At 37.5% G+C, this 26244-nt stretch overlaps 1 protein-coding gene across 1 annotated transcript in view; it reads right to left on the reverse strand.

Annotated features, from left to right (window-relative positions):
* Window positions 1–430: 430 nt before the first annotated feature.
* The window catches only part of RFX6 (regulatory factor X6), a 36579-nt gene continuing 10765 nt past the window's right edge, over window positions 431–26244 (reverse strand). The window contains exons 5-19 of the mRNA XM_074820737.1: window positions 25171–25248; window positions 22116–22143; window positions 17643–17750; window positions 15243–15320; window positions 15036–15149; window positions 13014–13063; window positions 12083–12242; window positions 10552–10696; window positions 9381–9490; window positions 7235–7352; window positions 6013–6135; window positions 4378–4593; window positions 3335–3844; window positions 2126–2344; window positions 431–949 (exon numbers count right to left, since the gene is read on the reverse strand). Coding sequence (XP_074676838.1) covers window positions 783–949; window positions 2126–2344; window positions 3335–3844; window positions 4378–4593; window positions 6013–6135; window positions 7235–7352; window positions 9381–9490; window positions 10552–10696; window positions 12083–12242; window positions 13014–13063; window positions 15036–15149; window positions 15243–15320; window positions 17643–17750; window positions 22116–22143; window positions 25171–25248 — 2224 coding nt within the window. The 3' untranslated portion in view covers window positions 431–782. The remainder of the gene's footprint in view (window positions 950–2125; window positions 2345–3334; window positions 3845–4377; window positions 4594–6012; window positions 6136–7234; window positions 7353–9380; window positions 9491–10551; window positions 10697–12082; window positions 12243–13013; window positions 13064–15035; window positions 15150–15242; window positions 15321–17642; window positions 17751–22115; window positions 22144–25170; window positions 25249–26244) is intronic.

The following is a 26244-nucleotide window of genomic DNA, read 5'->3' on the forward strand; positions in this document are numbered from 1 at the left end:
ACCACAAGTAATTTTGAAATCCCATGGTATTTTGTGGCATAGTTTAATTTGTTTCAGTTATCCAGCTACAGTAGCAGGCTACTGCAATTAGTTGGCTTATGATATTTGTATGTTTTGATGGTTTTATTTTAAGAGAAAGTAGTTTATTTTAAAAGAAAAAAATCCCCACAACATATGTTATTTATTTCCTGAGGAGTTTCACTTGCACAAGTAGGCACTAAACATTTGAAATTGACTTTCCAGAGCACAGCAGTAAAAAACTTAAGAATTTGGCTTAGTTTCATTTGAAACAGTAAAAATTGACCTTGTAAACATTTCCATAGGAGGTAGGATACATACATTTGACAATGTGTCAAATAAGAGAAAGTAAACAGTTACTCTGTGGTCCTAATAAATAATGAGCAACACAGGCATTAAATAAACATTTTTATACAAAAAGATATAAGTGAAAGACTAGAATAGCATTTTTAATAAATTAGGAATAGATGTAATCATTTCTTTACAATTTATTCTTGTTTGCAAGAATCAGTGGCTCTTTTGGCTCACCCTGAATTTCTGACTGAAAAGCTGTAATAGTGAGAACAATCCTGAGTGATTCACAGACAGGACCCAATCTGAATATAGCTACTTTTCTTTTGTGGAGGGCTGCTAATATCTTAAAATGGCTCCTTTAACACCTATATGTAATACTTTTCTATTCCACCAACTGAAGGGGATTGTCATCATAGCCTTAATGTCAGGATTTGGAAAGTAAGCTTAATGCACTGACATGTCTCTTCCAGTTAGGTTCCTCCAGCAGCTGCTCCCATGAAGACTGTGTTGATTGGTGGTAAAGATGACACCATATCTCTGCTTGGTGGGCCATGGGACTCCAGATTTTCCTGAGAAGGGAACTGACCAGATGTTCCATACATACACTGGGAAGAAGATGTAGTTTGCATGTTTGAAGCTGTGGGAAAAAAAGGTTACCATCATTGCAAGTTTTCTATCTGTTGAATTTAACAAAAAACACAATCCAATTTCATCTGATGAAAACCCTTATCTATCAGGCACACCTTGTGAGGGATGGAAATGTCAACACCTCTGTACTTCACTCAATTTACCTCTACTTCTAGAACTTTTCTTCAGTGGCTCCTCACACCATCAAGGAATAGGTCAAAACCCATGTATAAGTGAACTCTGCTAAAAATCCAGGTAAGGGCCTGAAGTTTATGGCTTGCATATAAGCCATCTTCTATGAAAACTGTGCAAAGCTATTTATGTGCGTTATACTCATCTTTCCATATCTTGCACCATTCAGGTTCATCTTCACTAGTGGTACCACTGCCACCACCTGGCACATATCAACTTAGAATATAGAAGGCACTTGATGGGCACAGTCCCTGCATGGTGGTGCTGGGTTTTTTTTCCCCTCTTTAGCATCCTTGAAAGAACTGAGCACTGAATTCTTGCAGAGACTTAATAGGGCAAGTAACATCTGATCTTCTGTGCAAGGTTAACAGGTAAGTACTGGGAAGATGTAATCTTGTGGAGAAACAAACAGTGCCCTAGTTTATATCTTCCATGCAACCCTTTTTGAAATGTGAGACCAAACTCAGCTGTCATTTGTTTAATGCATATATCAAAACAAACCCTTTGGGGTTAGGTAATTTTACCTAAAATTCACCATCAATGGGAGCTTTGCCTAATACACACAGTTGTTGAAGCACAGGACAGGAAGGGACTATACCACAGGAAGTATGTATCTAGACATCCCTGACCCAGGGTTCATTTGATCTGTTTGGCAGTGAGGATCCTTAAGAGCCCTTAGAAGAGCCCAGTCTGTTATTAGCTCACTTAATAGTTAGAAAGTGTTTCCCAGTGTGGACTTTTCTGCAATTCAGGCCAGTCAATCCACTACTCATGGACAATGGATCACAGTCCTTCTTACGGGAATGTAGAATTATTAAACCCACTGTCCTGGAATTTTAAGGAAAACACATCTTACAATGCATCCTAGGTATTGAGCTATTTTATCTCTATATTACATCTCATTTACTATATATGTGAGATATAGTTTAATACTCAGCATTTGTTAGGATGCTAAAAAGTTGATAGCTCTTCCTCAGTTGTTGACTATACTTACGCATAGGAGTCCGACAGACAATTGAAGGTGAGGACTCTGTGTAGTATGATTCTGTTTGTTTTCTTCCGCTGTCATCCAAGATATTCAGTGGATCATGTATATCATTGTATGATGGCAATGATCGAATGCTGCTTACGCTGCTGATTACAGAAACATGTTGATCCACCATTGTTCCAAGCCTGTGAGATTCTGGATAATTTATATTGTTTCCATAATACCCTATTGACAGGAGATTGGAAAAAAGCAGAGTGAAATTACTGTTGAAGAGGAGGGTAGGACACTGTGATAACCTGGGACAGAAGGTAATTGTTACTGGCTGAGTCCCTTGAGAATAAGATTATTTATGTACACATACAGCCTTGTAACATTAGTAACATATGCAGTGACTGACCCAAAAAAGGAGTGCTAACAAGTGAGCAAAAAAATCCTAGGAGTTCAGTCATCCCTTCAGTACAGAATTGCACTCCCATTCTAATTTCAGAATCAAACAGTAGCCTACAATCAGTTGCCATAAGAGACACCATGAGGACTCCTATCCACAGTTCAGTGCTCCCTTCTGAAACTCACAATCAAGGAAAGCAAACGTGGAAAGAAAATCTGCATGGTAGTACATACTTACTGCATATACAAATTCATATAAAACCAACATTTCTAGTGTGTCTTTCTTCCAGAAGAGGGAGGTGTTTTTGCTAACTGTATCTCTGAAGCAGATTGTGGCAATAACTTTACATTTTAAGTATGAGAAATATTAGGGCCAAAGTCTCAAACTAATACACGTTTTTATACTTCGTTTCACCATCCTCACCCTGTGACGAGAATGGTCCATTATGCTGCTCCCAGAGGTAAACTATCTTATGCCTGCTCTATTTCACAGTAGATGTTTTGGGGGCTTTTCAAGAGATTGTTAAATCACAAGGTCATCCTGCTTTTCCTTCTTTTGTGCAAGACATGGCGATGGTGCCAAAGAAAGATTAGCATAGGTGCAGTAGATGCATTTGAGGTCATCTGAGGATTCACCAGAGGAAAATAAATCCTTAAGTAGCTTGTTAAGCTGCTTTACAATCTCTGTGTGTGTCATTAGAGAAGTGGAAAACAGGAAGGTACAAATAAGAGCTGAAAAACATCATTCATAGAAAAAAACAGAGAAAAGGTGTTTTCCTCCAGCAAGGAAAGACAAACAGAAGGGAAAAAGAAAATATATATTAATACCATTGGAAGTGTTAGCAGGATATGCTGCTCCTGGGCACGTAGACACTGAGTTGCTCAAGAAACTGAAACTCCCAGTATTCAGAAACTGCATATTGTGTGTGTCCTGAGACATGGATGAGGGACCATAGCTGGAAGGGGATCTGGCATTGTATGGAGACACAGCACAACTGTTGCTGAAGTAGTCTCTGGAGAACTGCTGTTCGCTCAAGGCATTGAATCGACTGTGCTCTGCTCTGTGGTGGTAAACTCCTGAAGTGGAATGGGCCTGAGTTCTGAACATAGCCTGGTAATTGGAATTGTTTCCATAGTAATTCTGATTAGTTTGTGACAAAGTCTGATAAAGCGGTTCTGAGTAGGAAGAGCACTGTGAATGTGTGGATAACACTGGACCTACACTTGGAGGTCTCACAGCCATTGGCCCCTGGTTGATAACACTTCCTCGGCTGACCATGGCTGGTGAAATGGGTGGAGTCATCAGGTGACCAGTGCTTTGAGGCAGCTCCATCTGACCTGGAATAAATAAGCATTAGTAGTGATTAGCATTCATACTGCAGTACTGCTGAGTAGATCGGATCTGTTAAGAAACTAACCCTCTAGTGAAGTGTACATTACCATTTGAAACCTTTAGAAAGGATATGCATTGGCTCCCACCTATACAACACAAGTTCTTTAATCCATGGCTTCAGGCTATAAAACTTGCCACTTTCATTCTCCAGCTTGGAGGCTGCCACATTCTGTGGGAAATCACAACAGTTACAAGCCTCAAGTGTTCCAGGTGTTACTGTTCATTCTTTCCTCACAAGAACCTCACCAAGCCAAGAGGTATAGATAGGTTTATCATTGTTCTAAGAGGATCTATTACTGGCAGGGCTCTACAATTGCCACCTTCTGTAAATGGGGACAGAGGGTAAGCTCATGAAACGTTATTTACTAGAGGTCTTTATAAATGCATATGGTCATTGCTCCTACAGCAACATGTTACTGTGGATTGAAAGACTAACAAGCAAATAAGAGAAGGAGAAACTAGAAGAACTGATACATACCTGTATGCAGCTGCTGCATATTCTCACTGTCTCCTGTGGTGAAGGGGTTCAGACCAGAAGGTGCACTGCTAGGCTGGCTAGCTGACAAGGACACATAGGTTTGCTCTGCTAGACATTCATTTTTGACTGAAGTGTCACTGGGCAGAGGCGTAGCTTTGTTACGATTTGCTAGGAAGCAAGAGCTTGGTGACGCAGTAAAGGTGGCTTTGCTTGCATCTGGAAGAGTAAGTGAAAACTCTTGATGGCTGTTATGTGTATGCTTATTGCACATAAATTCACCAATAGTATATAGACAGCATATGAGCTGCCTTACTTGTTTGTATCTTTGGTTGCTTACTTCAAAACCCAGTGAAGCCTCCATATTTTGCATGTAGCCAATGAATACAAATATTGCTCTAGTCTTGATCTTCCCAGTGGAACTGTTTGTGTCATACTCCCCGATCACAGATCTACATCACAGAGTATCAGCTCCTTACTGAAGCCATTACAGCAAAGGTATGAATCAGATTTATTCCCCTGAAGTAAATATCAGCAATGAAGTCAAGTAAATTGCATTAAGAGTGAATCAGGCTCATGACACTTCATACTAAAGAATTAACAATGGGAATTTCAGAATGCTTGAACTCTATTTCCATACTGGGATCTAGAGAAAAGCATTTGTTACACTCAGTTCTTCAGTTTTCTGCAGACTAATGATAAACTCAGTGGAAGTTCTACTATTCTTCAGTGGAAACTATGACTTTACCTTATGGTTTCAAGTATGTGACCTAAGTATCCAAGCATGAGGAAACTGCTACACGGGATAATTTTTTTTCCTGAAGGCTGAATTGAAAGAAAAAGTGCAGCATCTACTGTCAGACAAACTCCATGCAAGTTTCTTGCAGCAAAGTGCAGATTTAGAGTAACAATGACCAGAAAGTTAAAGATTGATTACTGGTGCTAATGTTAATAAAAAAATAATTCAGCAGAACCCAGTCGAGTTTCACTGGATTTTTAGGGATAACCTGGACCAGAATTTGATACAAATCAATCTTAATTAATTTTATAACAAAAGACCTGGAGTATATGACTTCAAACTGTCTAACCTTGAAGAAGCCTGGTAGATGGAAAATGTTAAGGACACTGTATTAAATACATTTTGTTTCTCTTCCACTCTTCCACATAGTAATACTTCAGCCAGATGTTCAATAGGGCTCCAAACTTGTGTTCCAACCTTGAAGGGATATTTGCATTTTGGTAACATTTAATACATTCCTAGTTCAAGGTGTAATTACATATTTAAGTTTTGGCAGAAAAACTGGATTAGGCATTCCTGCCCTTTCTGCTATTTATACCTCTTTTCACACTTCAGCATGTGGCCCTTCAGATGTACCTACAAGAGTTTGTCGCATCTAAGGCCATTTCGGTGATACAGTGTATTCACATTCCCACAAAATGTTATTAAGTGAATTATGGTGAGAAGGCGGGAATGAATTGCTGATTGAATGGTCACAAGCTTTTCAGATGAATTTGACAATGTTGCGTATAACTACACCTTCAGGAGAAGACAGTAAGCCTGCTCCTGTTTAAAGTTAAACAAATACGCCAATTTCTAAAAATACAGGAGTACATTCAAAAGAACCAAGCTCTAGTTACCTAAATTCTTCATGTATTTGTCCAGTAGATTCTGGAGTTCTTGTTCTTTGTCATTATTGAACTGTGTCTCCATGGCGAGCAGGATGTACTCATCTAGTAGCATGCGGATCAAATGAAAAGAACCTTTTGGAGGAGAAAGAGAGAGAGTAGCTGAGTTATCTTTGTGACCATCTCTCACCATTCTAGGAGAAGTGAGGGAAACAAACAAATAATTGTGGACTTTAAATGACCCGGCAAGACCAACAAGGAATAGTGCCTAACTTCTAGCTCTAATCTCTCTTTGCACTGGCCCACCTAGCTCAATTGTTTACTGTCCTGTAGGCTATTTGACCACTAATTACATCAAAGAAAAATACTGATGAAAGTGAGACATGCTTTATACTTGAAGAGGGCACACAGTGGAGATAGATAAGGCTGAAGTCTGCTAGAATGCCTCTGCTCTATTTCTGTTTGCCTTGTGCTAAATAACCAGACAATAACTGGTGAAGTCTTTGACCTTATTTCAAGGATATATCACATTAAAAACATGTTTCTCCTTACAGCCATTTCAAATACCCTCTGAATTCTAGATAACAAAATACCTACAACTAAACTTAGGGAATCATGTATTAGATTTAAAGTGAGTTTTACTTGCTCTACCATCTTCTATTTTATAAAAGGTTCTTTCTGAGAGTCCCCAAAAATGTAAACATTTCTAAAGATGGGCATGTGAACCTTAATTTTTAAAAGCCACAAACACTGTTGAATTGGCTGTATGCTGATCCCAGAATTAAATGAGTGGTGATCTGCCATATTCCTTTTGATTTTATGAAAACATACTATGCACAAGAACTTCTATACAGCAGTAATTTTTTATCAAACTGATACACATATAAAATTAATAATTTAAATCTTCTGTTCCCTATACCAAGATATGCAGTTACACTTCCATTGCCATATCAAAACAAATAGACCTTCTAGCTCTTAAATTGCAAAGCAGTATCAAACTGCAATTCAAAAGAAAAATACCTGTTAAAAATGAACATGTGACACAAGTCACCAAAAAAATATTGCTAGCATTTACTGCGAAATGTTAGTTTGAAAAACATGTTATACAGCATTTGTATCTTTGATCAAAGAATCTTTAGACTAGGACAGGTTCCTCTGCTCAGGAAATGGTGGAAAGATGGTAAGTGCTAGCATGCATGTACAAAATATGAGTGTTTTCACAAAGCTCAGGTACCAAAACTTGACGCGTTGTTTAGAGTTAGATTATGCATCACTCGAGCACCAAAAAAACTCCATTTGAGAAGGAAGTCTTGAGCTCTCTTCTTTAATGACCTCCCATTTTGCTTGCTTGCCTGAAAGAGAATAGTAAAATACTGGTAAGTATGCTGACTTGCCTTCTGCACACAGGAGAGAAGAAAGAACTGAATATGCTTGAGAGTTCAAGGAGTCCTTGACTCAGGCTGATGTGGCAGGGTGGATGAAGCTGCCTGATTCAAATTATCTTCATAATGTGTGTCCTAAAGTGATAAAGAAGAGCAGCATTCACTCTTTCCATTCAGTGCAACCAGAGCAGAGCTCTGACAATGTTAGATGAAGCAAACTGCTTATTGCTTGGGCTCTGCTGTGCCCTAAAGCTATATAAATTACCTCATACTCTAGTATTAAAGGTGCCAAATTGGTTTGCAAATATACAGGTGTACAGGGCAGAAAGAAAGGAAAAAAAAACATCCTCTGGTGCTATGTTATTCCACATAAACAGGGAACAGAAATTAGTCTTTGTACTTTAATGAATCTGTATAATACTGGCCAGACTTTCTCTTAAAAAATGGTATGTTTACTATCATAACACTGATGCTTTTAATGCTGCCTATTTCATACTGTCACTTTGCTCTGGCAGTGATTTGTTCGTGTGGTAATGTACAACCTGTTGCTTTCTCAAACAGCAAGCAGAGAAGCTATAGTGTGAGTTTGACAGTAACCACACTTTAGCATGAACAGAAGGCAGACAGCAATAGAAGGATTACGTGTTCTGTAAATTATTAGCTTCTGCTTAGCTGACCTAGTATCAGGACTTGTTGGTGTTTCTTACCCTTAACTACAGGAAAACAATGTTAGGAACCATACTTGTTAACTTTAGTAATACAGTACCACATAGTAGCTGCTGAATGGGAGACTACTTCACCTTTTCTGCCTGGCTTGTTTATCAGGAATTGTCTTCTGAAATTGTGGAATCAATTTTAGACCATAATAATTCAGTTCTAAAATAAGCTGTGATTGCTCAGCTTCAGTGGGAGTTTTGTGTCTATGTAAGTGTCTATGGAGACTTGCTTTGGCTCTGCTGCCCTTAATCATCCAAAGCTCCTCACTGCGCTGCTCACATATGACAGCATGTTAGGAAACTCAGAGTGCTTTAAAAAGAAAGGAATTATCACTGTCTCCATTAAAATTTGGGAAAACAGGTGAGGAAAGGAAAAATGATATGTCCATGGTTATTCTGTAAGTGGCAGAGTCACTATTCTGCAAGCCAGTCAAAGCTAACTGCACTGTCTCCTCCTCTTACATCCATTCATATCAAGATGCTCCTAAAATGATGGATAAGATATTGCATTTCCAGATAGAACAAGACTTGATGAGAAGACCAGTGTTCAGCTACTAACAAGCAATGTGTAACATTTTATTCTGCTAGTTTACATTCATTAGAGTCACCAATTGGGTAAATATCTCTTACTTAAGTTATAACTCAGAACCCAATTATTTTGTTCTGAGCTTTAGTGTAATCATTCCTGTATAACTACATGCATATAAAATTCTTGTGATTCTAAAACACCTTGTAAATCAGGGGGGGAAATATCCAATCAAAACCATCAATTACTGTGTTAAGCTTCTTATAAAGCTACAAAACTGTATCTTCATCCTGGTCTCTAGAAATCCTTCTACAGTTTAGCTACTTCTGAATCCATCTGCTACATTAACTTATACCACATACAGCACCATCTGAATACCATGAAAGAAAGAATTGCGTTTCTAAGGAACAACTTTTGCTCACCTTACTGAGCAATACCCCTGTGATTCTGCATGCACAGATAAGGTGGATGGGTTTCTTTCATGTACAGTTTATGACAGATCTGACTTTAATGTTTTAGTTAAGATACTCCTCAGTTTGTCACACACATAAGACTATTCAACAGCACTTAACATGATTAATTAGAACAAACAGCACTGGAATCTTTCACACCAAATGAAGAACTCCCCTGTTATAATAAGGAGATGGGAGCAGAGATAAGAATCCCATGTGGGAAACCAATGGGACTGCATAAATAAGGGACAGATTAAGGGGAGTAGGATTTGGTCTTGAGTCAGGCAGAACATTTGAAAGGTACCTTGATAACCCTTTGCTCAACCACAGTATCCAACCATTCAATAAATGATTCCACAGTGGCATTCTTCTTTAGAAGGTCCTTCAGTTCTTGGAACACTGTAATAGAGTCATCTACCATGTAAAAAGGAGAACATATCATTGCACGCTATTCTGAATGTGAGAAAAAGCCACTCACCAGCCATATGACAATATTGTAGCATGGAAAGGAAAAGCAAAGAATTAGAGCAGTGAAGAAATAAGCAATTCTGCAGCAAAGCAGACACATATATGTCACACATATATTTTAATCACTTAAGCATTATAATGTTACAGGTTGTAAGACAATGAAGTTTTACAAGAAAATAAAAGCAAAAAAAATTCTGATATTTTTCATTCCTTTTAAGATTCAGCTTTGAAAACTACTCTATTACTAAGTTTAGTAGCAAAGCTATATCTGTAATGTGATAGATTGGTATACTGTCTTAGGTTTCCCTTATATTTTACAAGTTTCTCACAATCTAATGTAAAGCTAACTTCCTCAATTCCCATTTTCAAAAAAGTGCCTGAATGGCCAGTTATCTCTCTTCTCCTTTTTTTAACCACTGTGAAAGAATACAAAGAACAAAATAGAAAACAATTACACAAGAAGTAGGAAATGGGCAACTCAAATGAAAATGTGAATAGGATTGTGAACCATTGAAGAGAACAAACTTTCATGACCAAAGTAACAATATTTGGAGTACAACACATTGCTATTCCTTTCAGCTCTCCAAACTCTGTTCAGCATGAGTCCTATGACAAAAGTTATCTTTTTAATAGAGAAAATGGCTATATCCTTTTTTCAACAACAGGTGTGTATATGAAAATTAACACCCTCAAAATTTGTACTTTATTCTGTGTATGGAAGTAGTTGTTACACTTTATAGAAAATTATGGGGTTTTTTAAAGATCAACTTCAGAAAAAAAAGCTATTCATCACCAAAAAAAAATTAAACTAGCTCCATTAAATTAAACTAGATCCATTAAATTAAACCATAATGATATGAAATTTTTGAGACATCAACACTGAGCTAGATTAGAGAATGTAGTGACTATGTGTGCCTTTTCTCAGATCATCTCCAAGTAGACTAGTGTGGCATGGAATGAAAGAGTGAATTACTTTTAATAATGCAAATATAGCACCATGGACTTACATTCACTGTAGACCTCTCCATCAGAGTCTGTGCTCCCTGAGACTGCAAGGAGTGCCTGAGAGCCAATACTATTCAAATCAACTTTTTCAATATCCGACACCATGGAATTCACCACGTGCTGATCAAAAAGGGCTGGCCGAGCAATCTGTAAAGGCAAGATAAAATGCTGAGACCTTGGCATGGTTTAACTCCAGCTGGCAACTAAGCACCACACAGCTGCTCACTCACTCCCCAACCTGGGATGGGAAAGAGAATTGGAAGTGTAAAAGTAAGATAATTTGTGGGTTGAGATAAAAAAGGAAAGGAAAAAAAAAAAAAAGGAGAGAAAAAAACAACCCAAGAAAGACAAGTGATGCAAATGAGAACAATCACTCACCACCAACCAACCAATGCCCAGTCAATCCCCAAGCAGTGGTGTCCCCGCCAACCTTATCCCTAGCTTTATTGCTGAGCATCACATCATATGGTATGGAATATCCCTTTGGTCAGTTGGCTTTAGCTGTCCCAACTGTGTCCCCCAACAACTTTATGTGCACCTTCAACCTACTCGCTCGTGGGTGGGGTGAGAGGCAGAAAAGGCCTTGACTCTGTGTAAGCACTGCTCAGCAATAATGAAAACATCCCTGTGTTACCAACACTGTTTCCAGCACAAATCCAAAACATAGCCCCATACCAGCTACTATGAAGAAAATTAACTCTATCCCAGACAAAACCAGTACAGACCCACACATGGGGATCACCTGAATAACTCCTCAGAGAAGAATCATATTCTGTTTAATATTCTTATCATGGCTGGGTTTTCCATAAATCGGATGAGATAATGTTTCAGTTCCATTAGACTTCTAATGCTCTTCTAATGTGCCTTCCTATCGTATCATTTTCACAATGTAACCCATGTGCTACTTCTGTCTTAATATTTATGAAAGAGAAAACTAAGTCAAGATGAATATATGGTACAGTTATTCATGAGGATTACCACCTCAAAGCCCGAGCTGTTAGCACTTAAGTTCCCTGAAAGGCGTTGTATCCTTTTGTATAATCTACCAAACCATCACAGGGAGGTGCCTCCTAATTGCAGATACCTGTATCCTGCCAACATAGCCTTGGAACCCTCAGCTACATGTCACTCATGTTCTTCTTTCAGTCAAAACTCAAAAAGAAATAAGCTCACTAAAGGACATCATGGACAACACAGCGAACCTTTGCTAAGCAAGAAAGATCATCTGATATTTTCCAATTTGGAATTAAACTAAATACCCATATATTCCACCTCATCATTTGACTGCCAAAACTTCCCATGATAGTAGTTCATTACAACCATGGTCTTTTCTCTCTTTTCTACTACGAAAGTCTGAAGTTTTGGTCAGATCTATTTATGGTCCCTTCCTTCTTGCATGGTTAGAACTACAAGACGTAAGTCTTCCATGGCTGAAGTTGAACCTTGAAAAAATAATACACTGTATCTCATAGCCAGCAAGGTGTGCTGAATGTAATTGACAATTTTTTGGATGTATAGTCTTATTCTGTTTACCTGTGCTAGGTGGAGGAATGACGTCTGTCGTTTCAAGGAGGAAACAAATCTTCGTGCAATAGGCAGTTTCTTATCTGTCAGGTTTTCTGGTAGATTTTCCAAAGAGGAAACAACCCACTGCTCCCAGTTTTTTGCAAAATTTCTTATATCTGCCAGTAAACTACAGGAAAAAAATGTGTTTTAGAGAAACATCAATAAAAATTGTCCTGCATTAGTTTAAATAATTGGGCTTCAGTCTATGATTACCAGACTCCTGGACGTATCTGTGAATTACTCCTCAGGTGTCACCAAAAGGGAAGAGGAAATGACCAAACATCAAAAGGCTAAATTGCCTATATATTGATCTATACCTCGTCTGAGAAAAATTGTACGCCATCTGCTGATTGAAATAGGTTGAAAAACACTAGCTTTAAGAATAAACCATAAGAAATCCAAGAATAGAGACATCTGTAGCTAAAGGCCTTAGTCAGACATAAAACCCCAAACAAGATGCCCTTCGAGGGAAAGGAAAGATGAGAAAATTCAGAACTTATAGTAATCCCCTTAATGTCTTGTTGAGAAAATGCTTAGATATTATGGTGATGCATAGGATACAAACCTGAGAAGTATTCTGAAAAAAAGGTAATTATTTTTCCTTAAACAACACAAGTACATTTGTTTGTTTTTTGATCTTCTAGGGCTTTAGTGTAGAAGAAACCCTTTTCAAAATATGTTACAAGCCAATAAAATGGGACATTAAAATACCATGTAGTATTTTAAGGCTCTTCTATAGCTGTCCTCAGAGCTGACAGTATTTTGCCATACATACTCTACTGTTCTAAAAATGAGCATAAATATTGTGAGAAAATATCTCTAGGATATAAAATTTCTGCTATTTACCTGGAATGTGCCTAACAAACAGAATGTATCATTATTATTGTCAAATACCTACCTTTCTGGCATTTCTTGCATTGTTGCAGGGATGAGTACATCTGTAAGGACCTTCAAAAAGTTAACAGAAAATGATATCAAGCTTCCACTGGCCATTTATTCATTCATGTCTGTCTTATCTACTTAGATTGCAAAGTGATAAGGACAGAATAAAGCCATTCAACCTATTGTCCAGATATTTATATACCTAGATTTCTCCCATCACTATTAGATAGGAATGTATGAGATATTTATATACCTAGATAGCTTCCATTTTTAATGTATGCCAGCATGCCAACAAGAAAGTGCTGTCACTCCTGTCCTGAAGTAGGGAAATCTGTAGAAGTGATAAGTAGAAGCATAAACACTCTCTTCAGCATCATTGAGTCTCAGTAAAGCAGATACTCAAGCATCTCCAAAGTCCTCGAGTGCTTGCCACTTGACTCTTCTTTCTGCTATACTGGATGAAGGTGTTCAGAGTTTAGGACAAATCCCTTATAGCTAAGTGTGGTGTGGGGCTGTTTTGGAAGAAAACTGCCATCTGGCATGCCTTCTGGGGAGGGAATGTTATTATGGAGGGCAAAGTTGTTAGCCTACACCCCAAAAATCTGTTTCCATTACTAATGTAAATGGTTTGATAACAACACAATAAAATTCCTGCTTCTTTCTGGAAGCACTGCTGTCAAGAATACCTAACATGATTGTAAGTGAGAAACAGTGAGAGACAGAGAAGAAGCACAATTGTAAATTTATGAACTTTTGAGAAATTCTGTCTTATTCAATTTATAATTCAGTGCTCCTGTAGTATTTCTTCTTCTGTCACATTAAATATTTATTACAAATAAAGTTAATGTTGGGATAGCACATTTAGAGCAGAAAAAAACTCATAAACTCAAGGCACACTGTAACATCTACAAGTAAATGAAGCTTAATGGTGCATCTCCAGGGTAGTAATTATGATCTTGGATGCTAAATAAAACACCTCTCCTTACTTTACAGCTTGATATGCTCCTAAGAAATATGTATTTTCACCTTTTCTGGATTTTTTTCCCATATTTTTGTCCAGTAAAGAATGACAAATAGATTACAATAAGGCACTCACTGCTAAACAGCCTCAAGCCTCTTGCTTTCACTGCTTAGTGTTTACTGTTATACCAATAGTTGTTTCTTTCCATCAATATGTGGTTATGAAATGTGTTAGAGAGAGGATGACAGTCTTTCTCTATTTATATGGCATGTCCTATCAGAGAAACTTGAAGTACTTTGCAGCTATTAATTAATGATCTGATTTTCCAAATTAAAAACTCATGAAACTTTGGCACCACTGTTTTCTTTATTTTTTCCCCAGTGCTCTATTGCTTAATCCTGACCTTGCAATACTCCTTAGTGTCACCTAGTTTCAACTTGTGTTGTCATGCTGTGAACTAGATCAAAGAACTCATATGGCACAAAAACTCTGCAAAACAAATGTTCCTTAGATTTCTTTTTAAACTCAAACCAGTTCAGAGTACAGCAGTTCTGCTGGTACATCTAGCAGCATAGGAACAGAAATGAAGTGTAGCAGACAGAAGAGGCAGGAATATCAACCCAGTATTGTTCCAGCTTTGTAACTTGAAACCATGGCCTGACATAACCTGTGAGTAGCAGATTCACATGTGGAATCACCTCACCGATCTGCCACAGACTCTCTTTGCTGGTAGAAATTGCAATAATCTTTTAAGTAAAAACAAGGCTTCAGCTTTCATCCAGGCTTAACTTAGTCAGTCTTGTCAGTGAAGCACACAAGCATTTCTTTTAGCTACATTCAAGCAAGTAGGTCAGTATTTCACTATTAGTGTGCTGCTTGTAGTCACACATCAGTTGTGCAGCAGAGCTGAGAGTGGAGTTCAGCTCTTACATGTGACAGTGAATCCCTGCTAATTTACACGGGTAAGACGCAGAAAGTAGTCATGGCATACTGCTATTCTAACTTCAATGCTGTTTTTACACAAGCAAAAGGTGTAACATGGTTGAGATTATTCATGTAGCTAAATGCTTAATTTACCTTATACAGTATTGAGTCACAAACACAGAAGATGTCAACGATGATGGGATTTTCAAGCAGAGGAAGAAGATGGTCAGGCATTCCTTGCCAAAAATGTAATAAGAAATGCTGAATCTAAAGGAGCAGAAACCAGATTCATGGACATAAATAATGCTTTCTTGGCTCCCTGTGCATATATACCAAGAATGTGTGTTCAAACAACCTTACCTCTTCAAAGTTCCCATTAATTGCATTGTCAAGGACACACTGACAGTGTGTTTTGTACATCATGATAAGAGTATCTACCTATTTTGGAAGAAAGAAAGATTAAACAGAATTTCTTAGCTCTCTCATTTACTGCTATAGTGATCTAGGTTTCTGCTTTCTGTAGCTAGTATTTAAATATAAAATAGAAACTGTATTACAATGCATATTTACAAATAGGCAGTCTATATATCCAGAAGTGTTGAGAAGATCACTCATCTCCAGTTTTTTTTGACACCTTTAAGTCTCAATGCTGTTGTCAGAAATGTAGCATCTGAATCTGTATACATGTGGAAATCAAAGTAAGGCAGTAGCTAGATTAGCCAGTCAGATGGTAAAGTAAATTCACCTTTCTGAAGCGAAGATTAATCCCAAAGAGTAGTGCAAGTTAATCATTAGGCTACTATAGGCGTCTATGAGTGTTCTGAAACATCATCTAGTTGGACAAATGAGAAAATAGCTGCCAGTCATTTGGTCAAAGTTTAATCACTGCCTTACACGAACTGAACTTTAAAAAGCAGAACTCCCTTTCATCTCACCAGGCTAATAACTGTGCAGAGGTATTACAAGACTTTGTAAAAATGGTAGTAAATTTTTAAAATTGTAGCAAATTATAAACCAAGAAATTTGTAAAGTATTTTAAGGAAAGAAAAATGCTAGCAAAACCATCCTTATGGTCCAGAATCACAGAACGTTTGTCACAGCTTGTGAACTTCTCTGGCAAACCAATATCATGTTTCAAATGAACCTAGTACCACCTTATTTCAATAGGTTTAGCATATAGATTTCTTTAAAAATGGACCTTGCTGACTTCCAGAGCTGCTTCTGTAACTACATATCTTTGAAAAACAATGGCAAAGTGTGAGATTCAAGAACATTTTAAAGAATTTTTTTTTGTAGGGGTTGATGGAAGTTTAAAGTTTGGGTAAGTTCTCTTCAGAAGCCTAAAATGCAGAAATTATCAATCCATTTTAGTGCAGACTGCTACATTTATGGACTCTGCAGAGATCTCAGTTGCATGCAATTTCTTAGGAGTTTAATGCAGAAGTCAAACTTCATCTATGGGCTCTGTTCAACACAGTACCTAAATATCTTACATTCAATAACCCTTAGTCAAATAAGCTGAAGGAGGAGAAAGACAGTAAGGAAAGAAATAAGAGAACAAGGAATGCGGTAAGAGCAGCAAGGAGAGAGAGAGTGGAAGACACATGGAAATTTATCTCTCTTCCCACAGTCTCCTCATAACTCCATGAGTCTGTCCCTAGACAGTCACCCACAAAGCCCTGCTTGTTCCAACATCAGAGCAATTACATGCTGCTGAACCAAAAATGAAGAGAAAATGAGTTGCATCTTTTTCTTCATTGTCAGAGTGGTAAAATTGAGTTTTGCTTACACTGCTGTGTTGGCTCTGCAGGGAACCTCAAAAGCTCTTCAGATTTAAATGTTATGAGAATGCTGTATACATGAGAGATGTCAATTAACTGACAGAGACTATAGCAGCAGGTGATGCACACTGCTGAGTACACCAGTTCTTGGGCTTTCTTTAGGAACTGTAAGATTTTCAGCTAAGATCTCTGTACTATAGATGACTCCTTTTGTTTAGCTTCTCACAACAGGAATCATAGGCTTCACTACTTTCATAGAACAAACGTAAGAGGGAAGGCTCATAAAACAAAAAGCTTTAAAGCAACATATCTCAAGACAGCCTCCATCATGACCTGTACTGGAGGTTAAATTGGAGAGTTCACAATGTGTATCAAAATATTTCTAGCACAATTCAGGGAAGTAAGCCTGTAACATGACCAGAAACAACATACATGTAACACACAGGCAAGGAGTCAAAGACACAAAACCAGCAATACTTCTAACTGAACAGTTACATTTAGGATGAGTAATACTGAATATTGATTTGAGGAATATGATTTTACTAATTTAAAAAAAAAAACACCTCAAATTTTCACAGTCTCTTTTCAAACAGTTAATGAAAAAGAGTAAAGTTCATCTAATTATTTGTTGTGAATTATTTGTTCTGATCTAATCAGAACAAAATTTACCTTAAATCCAAAGGCATTTGGAATGAATACAACTCTTAGTTATTTGTTTGTTTTGCTCTCCCCGTCTTACATACCATCAGTTTGTAAAATACTAGGTCAGTTAATAGGTAAATAATTCAACCACCTTTCCAGTGGAAAGCCAGTTAATCGGTGTTAGTAAAGGTTTGCCCCCTCTATAAATCAGTCACCTCTGTTTGATTATGGACATTTCTGGCTCTTTCATGTCAATACCTCAAAGGCTAAGATATGAAGAAACATTCTGTGGCAATTTTTGATCTGTAAGTCAGAAGAGAAGTAGCTCACATATTACCTTGTCTTTAGAAATGCACCCTTGAAGCAAAAGGTGTTGAGCACTTGGAAACTCTGGGAGGAGAGTTCCAGTTTTAGAACTCAGAGAATATTTACGAGTGAAACCACCCTGAAACAGAAGAGAAAAATCAGGAACATTGAAATAGTTAATATAGATTCAACTCAAACAAACAATTTGTGCCAAACTTGTATATTATCTCTCACATACAAGTATATTTGAGTCTCTTAAAGTTCCAGAATATTTACATTCTGATAATCCTTCCAAAATATTGATGCTTATCCAGATCTGGATTCCAGCTCAAGAAGGTAATTAAATATATGCATAGATCTAAACTTCACCAAATACATTTTTCAGTGATGCAGCCTTTGAGCCACATTACTTCATGGAATTCTACAAGCTTTGGATTTAATCTATGTTTAAAAACTAAAGTGGAATACTACTCTCCTCTACAGTATGGACTGTGATATCCTCAGGGAGACCCTAAATTTAATTTATTATGTAGCTTTCTAGTGCAAGGATCTGGAGATATTGTTCTCCCCTGCTCTCTTCCTGCCCTGAGAGCACAGCAATAGTGATTTCTGCTGGTTTACTATGGTAACCATTATTTTAGTTTATCATAAAGTTTGATAATATTTTACGGTGTTACGGATGCAATGGTATGTAGGGTCTATGGACACTTCTGAACTAAGTATATGTTATATAGCTCTCTCTGATTGTGGCAGACTTCACAGGAAGTCCCAGTTTTGTATCTCAGTAAGAATGATATTCCCAGATGTTTATTGTTCTCCATTTACTTTTCTGAGGCACAGTCAATGCTGACCTGGAGACAAGATCAATTTCTCCTGAACTATGCTACATTCTGCTGATCTGAGAGTTTCTTTCAGTTCTTAAAGAGTTCACTTCTTGAGCATCTTTAGCTTGTGACATCTAAAATATCGTAGACACATCTTGTACTAGTTACAGAGTGAGAAAAGATAATTGAATAATTATTAGATGATAGCCTTTAGAGAGATGGGATTGAAGGATGAAACAACAAGCAGTCTTGTATGTGTGGATAATGACCGTGAAGCAATATATGGTAAATCAACCCTTGTTTAGATTCCTAACCTAATACTCTCACAAAATGTGATTTAGTCTACTTCTCAGTAAAGTTGAACAGTAACATTCTGTAGTGATATAGTGTTACTATGCTGATATTTATAATGCTCACCACATTACGCTTATTAAGCTCTCAAATTATATAATTAAGATGAAACCCTCATCCTCAAGAGAAGCAATAAAATCTGTACTATGATTCTGTCCTTACTGACTGAATTGTACTTACTCTTATAGGATTGATTTCAAACCTAGAGAAGACTATTTGGCTGAAACCCTTTGTTCCATTATAGCCCACCCAGTCCTTACATCAAGGCAGTCTACAGAGCCTTGAGCAGGCCTTCTGCATATTCCTGCAGTAAACCCATTTACTTCTGTGCAGATTCCCTTTGTACTAATGGATGGAATTTATGACCATGCACGAGGCTTTTGAACGGTACTTGAAGTGGCCTTTTCCTACTCCTTTGCATACAGTCAGATTTCACTGAAGTGGGAATAGTGGGTATATAGTGTAACATTTAGTGTAGAAGTGTGCAAAGGGGAATACTTTCCCATAAATATTGATTCATGGATTGGAGGCCAGTTTCAAGTGAAATTCTCTTAAATACTGAATTCAGAAAACTATAGCTGACATCCACCATATATATAGCTCTATTTTTATAGGGTGATATGTCTGCTGAAACAGACAGCAAGGAATGAAAGCATACATTCTGTAAACACACTTTGCCTGTGCTACCTACTATTCAAATACATATAAAGCTCTAAGTCAAAGAAATTGTAGAAAATTAGAAACATTAGTACTAATTCATGTCAATACTTTTGCAGTGTTATAATTGCCTATCAGTACCAGGAGGTTTGCTTTTTTTAATAACAAGAGTAATCCTAATGATTTTATTATGCAATTACCCACAAAATATATTAAAAGCTCTGATTAAAAGGGATTAGTTCATTTAAAAGAAGGCAGTGATGGTGGTGGGAGGTTTTAAGAGAAGATAATCTGCAATGGTTTTTACCTTGCTAATGGACTTATATGACTGTGCTTCAGTTCTAGGCTTAATATTTTAACCCACTGCCACTTGCCCTTTCAATTTAATGCCATCTGTTTCTAATGGCCATTTAACATTAAGATAATGACAGTAATATTATCTGCCTAATTAACCATACAGACTGTAATGGAGCACTAACTGGTTTAGATAAAAGAATTTGCTGATATCTCCCCTACAGAGAGAATACTAGAAAATGTGATAAAACATACCAGAAGTAAACAGTGTCCCTGGCACTCAATAAGTGTTCATTCAAATGCCATTTACTCAGTATATTTAGACAATCAGTGCTTTAACATCTTTTCAATGTCTTTATGTTCCTTCTGAGAATTACACCTTATGCAATCATTGTAAATCTTTCTGGAATACCTAATTGCATGTACTTTTGAGCAAATGAATAAGGATATATCACCTGTTCACTTTAATGGAAAGTATGATGCCCAATTTTCAACACACTGAAGTTGTTAAAATTCAGTTTTGACCATAAAAGACATGTTTTTAAGAGTTGCCTGAATAATTTCAGACAACACAAAGCTAGACAATCCAAAACTCATACTCCCTCACTTATTTCCACTGACTTCTCTGTGATTCTTTTTCTGGGAGGACAAAGGTATTGAACTTTGAGGCAGAAACAAGACAAGGTTTATGGGACTGTCAATTCCCAAACAGACTGGGAATGCCACAACAGAGATGGAAGTAAATGTGTATTCATTTATGCCATTTTTCATCCCAAAACTCTGAAAGAATGAATGCTGTAGTAGTGCTGATGAATATGTTTGGGATATGCCATGGCTTCGCACTACCTTTTTTTGATAAGATAGCTGATTATCTAACATGCAGCAGATCTAATCTATCTGAACCTCACTATAATACTTAACATGGTGTCACCATAGGAAATTATTAGTTATGCTAGTGACAATAGGATTAGTACAGGAATGTAAAATGTTTAAGAAACTGACTCGAGCTGAAATGCTAACAGGTTGTGTTGACAGGGAAACTACTGGGTTGAAAAGGGATTGAAGTGAAGATTCTCAAAGATCAGACTTGGGGCTGATCTCATTGAACATTTAATAGATGAAATTGGCTGACATAAGCTAATGAAATCATCAGTAAAGAGGAAGACCAAGAGGTCACGTAGAAAGATCTGGATGGCTTTGAGATAATGGCAATAGAGGGGATGAAAATCAATAGAGCAAAGCTACACTCTCAAGAACCAATAAGAATTTCTGCTATCAGCTAGGAGTTGCTTATCTAGAAATGAAAAAGGAGAGACTTGCTGTGTATCGGTTGATCACAGAGGGTATATTTAGCCTAGTAAATTAAGTGGTGTCAGGAAACATTCCCAGGCAATACTAGAACAGAATGGCCCCTGGCATTCTTTTCTCCCATGCCAATTAGTAGTCTCCCAAAAAATTCCCAGCCGTGCTTCAACAGTTACTGCATGCTAGGGACTCTTCTCTGTGGCAATGTGGCTGAGATGAGCGTATGTTGTTTTGTAGGTTCAGGAGTTTAATAATATGGATGCAGGCTATTCCATGCCAGTTGAACTCAGTGTCAAAGAAAAATTCTGGGAGCAATCCTTAACCCTTAATATACAATAATCCATAATCTTCTAGTATAAATATGACCAGAATGACACTGACTATAGCCATAGTATACAGTAGTGAAAATGTAGGCTACTTGTGGGAAAAAACCACCACCAACAAAAAAGTAAACACAGCTCTAGGGTTCATCATAAGGGATATTTCCAACAGACATTGGAGACATGCCATTTACAAGGCTGTATGATTTTTTTTCTATAAAGATATTCAAATCTGAACAAGTACAGTGAAAGGCTATAAGGCTGATCAGAAGTGAATAAAAGCTGCTGCTTGTTCCATCTAGCAAGCAAAAGCAGCAAAAAGACATATCACAGGAAAATGTCATGAGGAGCAAAAAATGGAGAAAGACAATCCTGACCAGGAGGTATAAAATTCAGTTTATTAAAAAAAAAATCTTTTGGCTTCCATCAGACAAATGAGATTTTCAAAAAGCCCTCCTGCAAAAGTAATGGATGCAAAAAATTAAGCTAGAGCTTGATCCTTTGCTTAAGAGGGTCTATTATGAACCTCTGTGGTTATGGGGAACTGGATTGGAACAGGAACCCCAGAAGCTGTCTTCCAGTCTTATTTTCCTTTGAATATTTAGAGGAGCAAATACTCAGCTTCCTGAAAAAAGGTTATGCAGTCTAATCTTTAATGAAAAATATTGTTGCAATTTTCAAGGAAGTGAATGTAAATAAAACCACAGGTCACATAATATTTGAATAACAGAAGTGAAAGGAAACAGCACTTACCTCATTCTTTAACTTGCTTCCAGAGAACCTTTGAAAATAAACACATTTTATTATTTTTTTATAAGCAGAACATTTTTAGAGTTTGTATATATATACACATATAAAAAATAAATCATTTAGAAAAAGTATCACATTTCCCCAAATGTAATTATAATAAAAATCATGCGTTTTTCTTAACTTCTTCCATTGGTTTGCAAGTACCTGAGGATATCAGGAAACCTACTGATGTCTTCTAAAACATGAAGATTCAGATCACTGACCAAACAGTAAAGTATAAAACCCAGTTTCAGTTTTTTCTTTGGATCTTTGCAACTTCACAAATAGCAAAAGGGCAGCATAGGTGCAAGTCCATAGGCTATTTACCAGGAAATACATAAAGTTTTTGATACAGCTGAGTAAATTCAGAGTAGAAAAAATATATTTAGAATTTACACTTCTCAAGAAAATGAAGAAATCATAGTGATTTTCCATTCTTTTTCACCACAGTGTTATTCTGATGCAGGTGAAATGCATTTCTGAGATCAAAGATTCATTAACTGGCAAAAATGTGTTGCAGTATAGTGAATGTCCTATTAAAGAGTCCAACTGAGAGATTCCCAGTGAAGTCGCTGGACTCTCAGGCAACTCTTCAGTGCAGAAATTAGAAAGCATGTGTTTTAAATTATAACTACTAAACTAGAGAATGTGTAACGATAGAGATTCTAATGGATCAGTATAATGATAAATGTTGATTGATTATTGTTATTTCCTGTTCTGCTAGCTGCCAACTGATAAGATACTGTGGGCAACATGAAGTCTTACAATTATTAGCAGCAATATTGTGGTTTCATGCTGTTGAGATGCTCTGCTGGCAGAAGAGAAAACCAGAGGCTGAGCGGATGATCCAGCGTATGTTACCTACAGAGTTCCCTTGGTTGTTCATAAATGGGTATGAAAGAAGGCAGTTGATTACAACGTGGAGCCAATTAGCTTCATAGCTGGATGTATTTGCTATGGACTGCGGATTTCCACATGCGCAGCAAAATGAACACAGATTGTGCAGCAAAATGAACACAGAATGTACAGCAAAAACATGAGGCAGCATCTGCTAGCATTGCTCCTCCAGTGCCTTAATTGCTAGCTAAAGCTACCCTTCACACAGTGCTGTTGAAAGTAACAATTTCTGATGTTAGGTATGCTCCTTTTACAGTCCAAGACTTGATATTTAACGGAACCAGGAGGTCAAATTAACAGTGAAATTTAAGGATTTGGGCATCTGCAACCCTGCATTTAAGGACTACTGTACTTAGCTCAATTATGTAAATATTAATACACGAAACAAATTAAGTTTGAAATGGCATGTTGTATTTAGGCAACTAAACTGAGGCCCATTGCCCCTTCTAATCTTTTGACAAGCTGCCATCTAACATGCCTTGTGCTAAAGGCCTCCATATGCCTATATTTGTGCATGGACATGGTGTGATCTGATCCCATTATCAACACATATATTTTCCCTGCCTATTTCCCAAGCTTGATTCAGGAACCATTTTTATAGCTCACCTACCAGAACAGAAAACAGACAAATGACAGATTTTATGATGGATCATTATATGCAGCAGCCAGCAACTGATAGATTCACTCTCAATTTTGAATCCCTACACTGCCTGACTCTTTCCTTACCCAGAAGTTTGTTGTCAACTCCAAGCTACTGCATCAGTCTCTTCACACAGACAAATCCAACCACAGTGATGGCCCAGACTGTGCAAAATGAGCATTTAAGCTTCTATTCTAAATCAGCTAGGGAGGCAATTTGACTGCTGGACCCTGAAAATTCAACATCTCGTACATGAGAGCACAAGTCCTAACACAAAGAAAAGGTTCCTAACTAGTGAATCTAGTGAGCACTCCTGAAAAACTTGGAGAGTATCTATGCCATCTTTATATGAGTGATTATTGTCAGAAATCCAGCTGGGGGGAATTTTGCAGAACCTCCACTTTCTTTGCAATCATTGCTGCTAGACTGTCCAAGGACAGAGCTTTACATGAAAAGGGCACTGGCTGACATAAAGCTGAGGACTAAGATTGATTATATTCCCTTAAATAACTGTCTTTTAGTTAATTAAATAAATGAGCAATATGTTCAAGACAATTCTGTATTATGAAAGAACCTCATCTCGCTGTGTACTAGCAACATTTCCACAGCTCTGGATAAATACTGGACAAGGAAATGGTCTATTCCAGTCTGTTATACCATAAGTAAGCCCTGCAGTGGAGAGATCCCTCCTTTTAAGCATCATTGGCAACATTACCATCAATTTTTACACTTGTCCTATTGTTTGGAAAAAGTCTCTTTGGTTATTACCTAAATCTGCCAGCAACTGAATTTTCTATGTGTGATGATGAATTGATTTATTCCTTTCCTTTCTCAGAGTCCCTACTTATAAAGGTATACTGCTGTAGACAATGAAAGCCGTCATTCAAGCCATATGTGAACAGAGACATTTGTTTTACGAACTATTAATCTTTGGCAAACCAACAGGCAGCTATCGTAACGTATTGATCCTGCTAGCTGTCCCTTAAATAAATATAATTAGAGCTTCCTGGGTTAGGTTTAAACTGATATTAGCCAGTCAAAGGACCTGTAAATATTAATCTATGCTGACCCCTCCCTCCTGCCCACAGGTGCCAGCTTCACACCATTCTCCAGACGTTTCATAATGGGAAGCTGTCCTGGGGAAAAAACTCAGAGAGTGACACGCAAGCAAACAGAATGAGACAAGTATTCTGGAAATGGCGTTTTGCTGCCTCACAAGAACTTGAACAAATCCTCTGCTGTTAGAGGTTGATGCAGCCCTGCGCTGACTGCAGTGGGGCCATGATGGAAGACACCAGCAAAAGATCTAGATCAACCTCTTAAAACAAAATCAATGTCTTTAGGAAGCAAACCGCTACTTAAATCTAGGAATACCAGACATATGCAGCAATACTAGTTCTGGTATCAACAAAAATTAGTGTCCTAAGGGAAGGTTCAGGTTAGACCTTCACTGACTAAGTCTCAGAAGTTATGTTATTGTACCTGGTTAAGCCTTTTCCAGAATACACAGAGTGGTAGTATGCACTGCTTTCTTTAATGCCAATTCCATAATAGTGATACCTGTGGGAAAAAAAGAGGAGTGTTTATGAGTGATGTGTCAAGAGAAGCAAACTGTCAAACGGATTTTCAATGCTTTCTGAAAATTTTTCTTAACAGTGTCTACCAATTTCTTTCACTGACATCAAACAAAATCTGGTCTCAGAGAAAACAGTATTGTCATGATTTGATCCAAAATTCAAGGATAGGATATTCTTTAAATTTAAAACACTTTCTCTCTTACAACAATGTAGCTGGAACAGCAGATCTCCTAGAAACATTACATCTCTTTTCCCTAATGTGTATTCTCTTTCATTTTACTTCATTCTTTGAAAGTGTGCTGGGTTTGATCTACCAGGATTATTTTATCAGTCTTACCACTGTTATATTTAGACAGTCCCACAGAGCACTTCTCAGTTGAAAATAACTCCCCAGTGTACCCTATAAACTAGTGTTCAGCCTCCTATGACTGAAAATGCTCATCCATTCATTCTTCTCTGAGGTTGTAGACTGACCAACTTTGAATTATTCAGCCACTTAAGCAGTTCTCATCCACATTTGTCTCCCTTGCTGCTCCCCTGGAGATTACTGCTCCCAAATAGAGCTGGAAGAAGGAGACATGTGCCTATTGCTCAGGCTCTGCACTGCTGAACCCAACATCTTAACCGAAGACACTAAAGAGGGTGGGTTGGTGATAAGAAAACTGGTTATGCAGTGGTTACTTACTGCTTCCCACTGATTTTGCTACAGAAGTGACCTTCAGGAGAAGGGCAGGAGAGCAAGCTGGGGACAGCTCTTTCTTTACCAATCATAGCAAAGTTTGCTTGATAGGACCAAGGTGATAGGACCTGTCTTATAAATTCCACTCAATAGATTTAAAAACTGATTGTGTCAAACTGAATTTGTCTAAGAATGTTATGGGCAGTATACTCAGGTTCATTTGGTTTTTACTAAAATTAGCTTGAAAACACCATGTGACAGCTGCTTTAACTGAACTGCTTCGAAGTAACACTTGTAGTT

Source organism: Strix aluco, chromosome 3 (assembly GCF_031877795.1).
Source record: "Strix aluco isolate bStrAlu1 chromosome 3, bStrAlu1.hap1, whole genome shotgun sequence".
NCBI classification, from domain to species: domain Eukaryota; kingdom Metazoa; phylum Chordata; class Aves; order Strigiformes; family Strigidae; genus Strix; species Strix aluco.